Below are 8,651 nucleotides of genomic sequence, written 5' to 3' on the forward strand. Positions count from 1 at the left end.
TATGCGCTTGCTGCCCTTGTCCTTCATCATAACTGCGCTAACTCTTTGACGCAGTTATCCTGTTAGTCCCATTTCCCTGCTTTTTCCCCAACAGCTCTGCAAATCAAGTATGTACCCAATTCTCTTTTGGAATATTAGGAATAGGAGTAGGATTAGGCCTCTGATGTCTCAAGCCTGATCCGCCATACAATGGCTGACCTTCCACCTCAACTCCACTTCTCACTCTATCATTGTATGTCTCAATCCCCCTCATCATTGTGTGTTTCCACCACTCAATTCACAACAACTCTGCATGAAAATATTTCTCATCTCGGTCTCTGGCTCTTTTTGCCAATTATCTTTAATGTGTGTTCTCTGGTTACCGACCCTCCTTGCCAGTGCAAACTGTTCCTCCCCATCTGCTCCAATCAAAACCCCTCATCATTTTGGAAAAAAAAACTTATACTCAATCTATTTATCACCCTGGTTACCTGGATATATTCTTCATTATTCAAGAGTGGCGGTTTCTTCATTCCAAAGTCATGTGGTATGAGTGTGTAGAAGCGATTGGAGAGGTCCAGTATCTGAGATTCCGTCCCATTGCTAGCGACAACCTTAACACAGCAAAATGATAGACGTTTACCATCTTCTGTAAAGATTTATCTCCCTCATCATGCAATTTTTTTTTGGAAAAGGAATCGACTCCCATCTTTTACATTTTATTTGGCCTGGGGCATGTGGATGCTGCTCGGCAAGACATGCGTTTATTGCCCCCTGCCTGGGGTGCTCTGAGGTGATGGCGGGCCTTCTTCTTGCCCCGGTTGTGGTCCTTTTGGTGTGCTTAGAGAGGGGTTCAGTAGGGCAATAACCAGCTCCCCTCATGGCTTAGCTCCTTGGTGGAATTATCCAATTAGTGAATGAAAATACTTCCCAGTGTGGTACTGAGTCACAAAGGCCAGGGAGAAGCACTGCCCAATGCACTATTGCAACGCACAGACCTGGGCGATGCACTGGAGTCGCATGGACAATATTGACTCTGTTGCCAGTCCCACAGGCGATCTGATTTTTTTGGTAAGTTCGCTTTCACAACTGACCGTGGTGGGATTTGAATTCACAGCCTCTGAGCATTGCTATCGAATTCCCTTAACCACTAGGCTACCGTAAGGAGAGACAGCTGCAATCCTACCTGCTGAACCTCACTGAGAATGGCATAGGCACTCTGGATCTGTCTCTTGCTCAGTTTGCCCAGGGGCATCTTCTGAAGATCGATCTGTTGGGAAAGAGACATAGCAATTGATGGCATTAAATGCCAGATGGTCCTAGGGAAGCACGAATTACAGCCCTTCCACTACAGCCAGATACATACAGAAAATGTATTTTGTATATAGAAATGTATATATATCTTCACGTATCACAGAAGAAAGCCCGTTACTTTGAATCTACAGTGCAACTTGCCCAACGAAAGGAAACATTTGCAGATTATCTTTGAGTCCCGTCCTCTATTTACCCAAGTATTAGCCAACAAGCAATTAGCCTCTGAGTGACCCAGGAAGGTACAATAATTACAACTTGTAGACACACCCAGCTGCACAGCAGAATAATACCCAATCCTAGGAGATCTCCAGTGGCATTGCTCCCTTCAGGGCCAGAGGATAAAACAGGAGCCACAGCACCACCCAGTGAATACGTGAGCAGGGCCTGTTTACATAGGGAAATCTCATTCAAAATGCGCACAGATGGTTTCATTATTAAATGTTGACATCAAAAAGTGTGCCCAAAAATTGCAACAGGAAGTGAAGCTTGATAATGGGAAATATGTGCTTACGGAAGGCTTTTAAGCTGCATATTTCATGGTATAATACAACAGTTTTTCCTCCAACCTAGTGTGAGCAGCAACAGGGGAAGGATTTGCTAGTATCTCAGAAGTGAGGCAAATTGGTTAGCTCTTTCAATGAGCTGACGCAGGCACGATGGACCAAATGGCCTCCTGTGCTGCAAAATTCTCAAATTAAAAGAAAATGGTGGTATACAGGCCCAAATAGGTTTACTACCGGAATGAAACACTTTTATTTCTAAGACTTTGTCAAAGGGTCTAGCTACAACAATCCGCCAGCTTGAACTCGTCCTATTCATTAAAGGACGTGACAGGCCTCAGCTCAGTTTCCTCGCCCTGTACTTGACCCCATGACGACCCCACCCCACCTCCAATTGTGCCCTTCCCCCCGCAAATCTTCATACCTCAAACTCCACCATGGCTTTCTTCATACTCTCTACATCGAAGATGGTCTTGATGAGGTCCTGCACGGCCTTATCAAGCTTGGATTTGGTACTGGAATTTGCAGTTAGCTTCTTCACAGCTTCTTCATCCTATGGGCAGAGGGACTGAGAAACATTAGTTACTGAAGGTACATTATCAGTAGAGTGACATCCCAGAGACCAGGGTGGGGGGGGTGGGTGTAGGGGGTATGTACACAAATCTTTGGAGGAAATGGGGTAATTTAAAAAAAAAATTCATGGGATGTGGGCGTCAGTGGCTAAACCAGTATTTATTGCCCATCCTTAATTATCCTCGAGAAGGTGGTGGTGAGCTGCCTTCTTGAACCGCTGCAGTTCATGTGTTGTAAGAACACCCACAGTGCTGTTAGGGAGGGAGTTCTAGGATTTTGACCCAGTGACAGTGAAGGAACAGCGATATATTTCCAAGTCAAGATGGTGAGTGACTTGGAGGGGAACTTCCAGGTGGTGGTGTTCCCATGTGTCTGGTGCCCTTGTCCTTCTAGATGGTAAAGGTCGTGGGTTTGGAAGGTGCTGTCGAAGGAGCCTTGTTTAGTTCCTGCAGTGCATCTTGTAGGTGGTACACACTGCTGCCAGTGTGTCAGTGGTGGGGAGAGAGAAACAGGGTTAACATTTTGAGTCCGTATGACCCTTCTTCAGGGCAGGGGTCATACGGACTCGAAACGTTAACTCTGTCTTTTTCTCCACAGATGCTGTTAGGCCTGCTGAGTTTTTCCAGCATTTTCTGTTTTTGTTTCAGATTTCCAGCATTCGCAGTATTTTGCTTTTATCACAGGTTTAAGATAACTGGCAAAAGGGCCAGAGGGAAGAGCACAAGTTTTTTTACGTGAGAGTTGTTGTGAGCTGGAATGTGCAGCGTGAGGGGGCAGTGGGAGCAGAATGAATAACTTTTAAATGGGAACAGAGTCAATACTTCAAGGGGATAATGTAGTCAGTCTATGAGAAAAGAGCAGGGCAGTGAGCCTAGGTGGACAAATCCTTCAAAGGAACCAGCACAGGCACAATGGGCCGAATGATCCACCTTTTGTGCTGTACCTTTCAATGATTAATTAACCAACCAAGAGCTGCAGGAACATTGTGATTGCTCGATGCACAAAGACCATGATCCATCTAGTTTGGTGAGTACCATGCTGGTATAATGTTAGAGAGACAATGGAGCAATCAACCTCTATCTATTCATCATCTTTCGAATCGGTGTGGGTGGGGTGGAGGGGGGGTGGGAGGGTGTCCAGGGTGGGGAATGGAACCCACCTGGCCATAGTCGATCTCCAGGGGGTAGAATTTGTTGGGGTATTTGGTGAAGTTCTTGGAATGCCAGGCATTGCCTGTCTTTTCCTCATAAAGCCCCAGGAAATGGTCGACAGCTTCCTCTTTGGATGACATCTTCTCCAGTTTGTTGCCTCCGATGGTAGTCCCCACGCGGCCCCAGGACCTGAAGACCCAGTACCTATGAGAGCGGAACCAAGCTTCCAGTCAACACAGTAATCACTGGACTCCGGGATGCTTTTTCTGTTTTATTCCCCAACTCACTGCCGTGTTGGTGTTGCCAGGATGAAGTCCCACCAGCTTTCCCCCACCCACCACATGTGGGGGAGCGAGGGGTAGAGGAAGAGGGGGACAGACAGAGAGAGAGATAGAGTCAGAGAGAGAGAGACAGAGAGAGAGAGAGACAGAGAGAGAGAGAGAGAGAGAGAGACAGAGAGAGAGAGAGAGAGAGAGACAGACAGACAGAGAGAGAGACAGACAGACAGACAGACAGAGAGAGAGACAGACAGACAGAGAGAGAGACAGACAGACAGAGAGACAGACAGAGAGAGAGACAGAGAGAGAGACAGAGAGAGAGACAGACAGAGAGAGAGACAGACAGAGAGAGAGACAGACAGAGAGAGAGAGAGACAGAGAGAAAGAGAGACAGACAGACAGAGAGACAGACAGACAGAGAGACAGACAGACAGAGAGACAGACAGACAGAGAGAAAGAGAGAGAAAGAGAGACAGAGAGAGAAAGAGAGAGAAAGAGAGACAGAGAGAGACAGACAGAGAGAGAGAGACAGACAGAGAGAGAGAGACAGACAGAGAGAGAGAGAGACAGACAGAGAGAGAGACAGGGTGGAGTCAGAGAGATAGAGGGGGAAGGGGAAGCAGAGAGATAAGGGAGAGGGAGGGGGCTTGTCCACACTGAAAACTTCCTATGGTTTCGATGAATGAGTTTTCCTGCACTTCATGTTCACCCAGTGTCTCTAGTGAAGAGTGAGGGCAAGGGTGAGCGAGACCATGGCAGATAGCCCACCACCAGGAAACCTGTTCACACAAAGTGCAGGCACTGACGCCAAGGCAAACTAGGGGATTGCTGAGGAGGAAGACAGAAAAAAACAAAACCAAAACAAACTGTTCTCCCCTCTTCCTTCACCCTCCCCACATCCCTGAATACATAAGAAAATGGGGTAAGATAAGGTACTGTGTCGCACCAGATTGTTTCATGGACTGTTGGTACCATGGGTATCTCAATCCCAAAATGCCCCTTCAGACCTGGCTTCTTGCCGATGGTCACACAATCAAACTCATCTAAAACACCTCAGTTGGCAATGATATAGTTCACCAACAAAGACCTGGATTAAAATCCTCTCCATTCTCTAATAGAGGACTAGGCTGGGCCAGCAGGAATGATCCACTCGACTCCCAACAGAGAGGGCTAGTTCGCCATAACCACCCCCCTCGGTTGGAGGGTCCTTCTGCATAAGCTGGAGCCGACACTGAACCCAGCACCAACCTCCTCTTGTTGTCGTCCTCCAGCAGTTGCAGCTTGTAGTAGGAGTTTGAACCACGGGAGATATCGACCAAACCCAGCGTGGCGCTCAGAATTCTGCCGCCCTGCTCAAAGACATGAGCCGAGTCCTCCAGCCCTGAAAACGAGTAAACAAGAGTATGGGGTCCTCCAATTCACAACTCCTCCCCCTTTGTCCCCTCCCCCCATCGACCCTCCCACTCCAGGGCCAGTTCCACTCCTAATATTCCCAAGCTGCCAGGCTGAGCAACCTTGGCTCTCCACCACACCACCCCCATCACCTTAAACTCTCAGTCACGGTTCAGTGGATAGCACGCTAGCCTTCGAGTCAGAAGGTCATAGGTTCAAATCCCACTCCAGCACAAAAATCAACATCGACAACTCCAGTGCAGCATTGAGGGAGTGCTGCTCTGCCAGAGGTGCTGTCTTTTGAACAAGGCCCCACCTGTCCCCTCAGGCGGATGGAAAAGATCCCCCACCGGCAGTTTTTTTTTGAAGAAGAGCCAGTCTCCCCGGGCTCCTGGTTAGTTCTTGGACCGAACTGAAGACAGATTTTACGAGCAGAGGCCTAGAGTGTACGCCTCACAACCCCAACCCTTCAGTGAGTGAGCAGATTAGCGGGTCCTTCACATGCTTGTTCCAAAGTTTCAGTTTTAGTGCTCAGGAAGCCAGCAGAGATGGTATAAGGATTTTTTAAAAAATAAGTAATTTGAGACCTGACATGTGGTGAGTGGAACTGGCTTGGGAGGAACAGTTTACTATGGCTCCCAAATCCCTCCAACACTGGGGGCTTTCCTAACCACATGTCTGGGTCTGTTGTAGGCTAACTGAAAGAGATTGGTCACTATGTATAGTCAACAACCCCACTATTATATCATTGTATCGAGAGGAGGATAGGTGGTGAGTGAGATGGACCTTCAGCTTCTTAACATCTGGCAATTGCTATGTTCCTATGGAAACACCTGCAGTTGGTGCTGATATTCAGGCTCCACATACCAGAGTCAGGATCCACAGCACCTCCTCCTTTAACCGTCAGCTTCATCTTCTTTTCCGATTTGCTGGTGCCTGTAAGACAGAGAGAGAGAGAGAGAGAGAGAGAGAGAGAGTCAAAACTGGCTGGGTTTCATCCTCACCAATACAAACATATGAGCTCAGAGCAGGAGTCGGCCTTTTGGCCCCTCGAGCCTGCTCCGCCATTCAGTAGGATCATGGCTGATCTGATTGTGGCCTCAGCTCCGTGTTCCTGCCTACCCCGGTAACCTTCCACTCCCTTGTTAGTCAAGAATCTATCTACCTCTGCCTTAAAAATATTCATTGATCCAGCTTCCACCGCTCTCTGGGGAAAAGAGTTCTAAAGATTCACACCTCTTTCAGTCTTAAATGAGCAACCCTTTATTTTTAAACTGTGTCCCCTCGTTCTAGTCTCTCCCACAAGGAGAAACATTCTCTCCACATCCACCCTGTTAAGTCCCCTCAGGATCTTATGTGTTTCAATAAGATCATCTCTCATTCTTCTAAACTCCAATGGATACAGGCCCAGCCTGTCTGACCTTTCCTTTTAGGATAACCCTTCATTTCAGGAAGCAGTCTTAGGAATCTCCTCTGAACTTCTCCTAAGGCATTTATATCCTTTCTTAAATAAGGAGGCCAAAACTGTACACAGTATTCCTGATGTGGTCTCACCACATCTGCAGTACAACTGCAGAAAAACATCACTACTTTTATATTCTATTCTGCATGCAATAGAGCACAACATTCCATTTCCCTTCCTATCACTTCTTGCACCTGCATGCTAATTTTTTGAGATTCATGTACTAGGACACCCAGATCACTCTGTACCTCAGAGTTCTGCAGTCTTCCTCCATTTAAATGATACACCGCTTTTCTATTCTTCCTGCCAAAGTGGACAAGTTCACATTTTCCCACATTGTACTCCATCTGCCAAATTTTTACCAAAAATTGAACCTATCTAAATCGCTTTACAGACTCTATGTTCTCTTCACAACTTAACCTCCTACCTATCTTTGTGTCATCAGCAAATTTAGCACCCAATCCTTCAGCCCCATCATCCAAGTCATTGATATAATTCTCAGCCAGGAATCTGAAGGTTATTTTCGAACAGTGTGACTGACCCTTAACCACGCTCTGAAGAAGTCTCTTCAGTCGACCCCCAAACCACTACAAATCACAACTGAGAGAGAGGATCTGCCCCACAGGGACAGCAGGGGTTCAAGGCAGCAGCTCACCACCATTTTCTCAAATACAATTAGGGGTGGGCAATAAACATCAACCTTGCAGGTAGCACTACATCCCAAGAATTATTTGCAAAACATTTATAAAATCTTAAGCCCAACCTCGGTGTCAGCTGTGGTTGTGGGTAGCAGCCTCGCCTCGGAGTCAGAAGGTCATGGGTTCAAGTCCCACTCCAGTGCAGTACTGAGGGAGTGCCGCATTGTGGGCAGTGTTGCCTTTCAGGTGCATTATTAAACCGAGGCCCCGCTCGCCCTCTCAGGTGGGTGTTAAAGATCCCATGGAACTTTATGAAGAGTTATTCTCGGCATCTTAACCAGTATCTACCCCTGAACCAACCAACCCCTTGAGCCTGTCTTGCCATCATAGATCACGGCCGACTTGTACTTAAAATCTATATCCCTAGACATATTAGTGAAACAGGTTATCAAGTTATGTGTTTCCTTGCTGGTTGTGGAAGCTTGTTGTGCACAAATTGTCTGCCCCAGTTCCTACATTACAACAATGACTGCACTTCAAAAAGTACTTCATTGGCTGCAAGAGCTTTGGGGTGTTCCGAGATTGTGAAAGGCACTGATGTGTATGCGTCTTTCCTTTCAGACGATCATGCGAAACTCCGTTACCTTCCTCCTGCTTGACTTTGCCACTGGAGCTTTTCGCAACCTTGTTCCCAGTGGACTTCCCAGCGACTGGTGGCTCCGACACCACCTCAGGGGTAAGTTCAGCTCCCCAAGGAGAGATCTTGTGAACTGATAGCAACTCTGGAAGGCCCTTCCCTGACTGAAGATCATCGAGGAAATCCTCAGAAACCACCCTGACATTAGCTTCCTTCACCTCTTCCATCTTCTTGTTCATTTTGTCCAACTCCTCTGCAGGAAAATCACCAGCAATCAGTTAAAACCGCCCAGAGGGAAAAATTCAATAGAGGATAATAGGAACAGGCCATTCAGCCCCTCAGGCCCATTTGACTGTTATAGAGGAACACAATAACAGGAGGCCATTCAGTCCCTCAGGCCTGTTCTACTGTTATAGAAGAACATAATAACAGGAGGCCATTCAGCCCCTCAGGCCTGTTTCACTTTTGTAGAGGAACACAGTGACAGGAGGCCATGTCTTGCCATTCAATTAGCTCCTGGGGATCTGCACCTCAATTCCATCCACCTGTTTGAAGTTAACTCTCCAGTTAACACTCTTGGTGATGCTGTTCCATCAAACACTCCCAAGACAAGTAGAGCACAGATTTGATATAGAGTGAAACTCCCTCTTTGCCCTATCAAACAATCCCAGGGCAGGTTGGCCATTAAATCTTGATTCTAACAATGAGCTTCATTATTAATCCCAGT

At 47.0% G+C, this 8,651-nt stretch overlaps 1 protein-coding gene across 1 annotated transcript in view; it reads right to left on the minus strand.

Moving 5' to 3' along the window:
- Positions 1–8,651, minus strand: part of parp1 (poly (ADP-ribose) polymerase 1) — a 59,104-nt gene that overhangs the window by 12,115 nt on the left and 38,338 nt on the right. Inside the window, exons 9-15 of the mRNA XM_078542876.1 lie at positions 7,932–8,177; positions 6,055–6,123; positions 5,044–5,176; positions 3,526–3,721; positions 2,218–2,346; positions 1,166–1,249; positions 471–593 (exon numbers count right to left, since the gene is read on the minus strand). Of these exons, the coding sequence (XP_078399002.1) occupies positions 471–593; positions 1,166–1,249; positions 2,218–2,346; positions 3,526–3,721; positions 5,044–5,176; positions 6,055–6,123; positions 7,932–8,177 (980 nt within the window). The remainder of the gene's footprint in view (positions 1–470; positions 594–1,165; positions 1,250–2,217; positions 2,347–3,525; positions 3,722–5,043; positions 5,177–6,054; positions 6,124–7,931; positions 8,178–8,651) is intronic.

This window comes from Cetorhinus maximus, chromosome 5, assembly GCF_964194155.1.
Source record: "Cetorhinus maximus chromosome 5, sCetMax3.hap1.1, whole genome shotgun sequence".
Classification (NCBI taxonomy): Eukaryota; Metazoa; Chordata; class Chondrichthyes; order Lamniformes; family Cetorhinidae; genus Cetorhinus; species Cetorhinus maximus.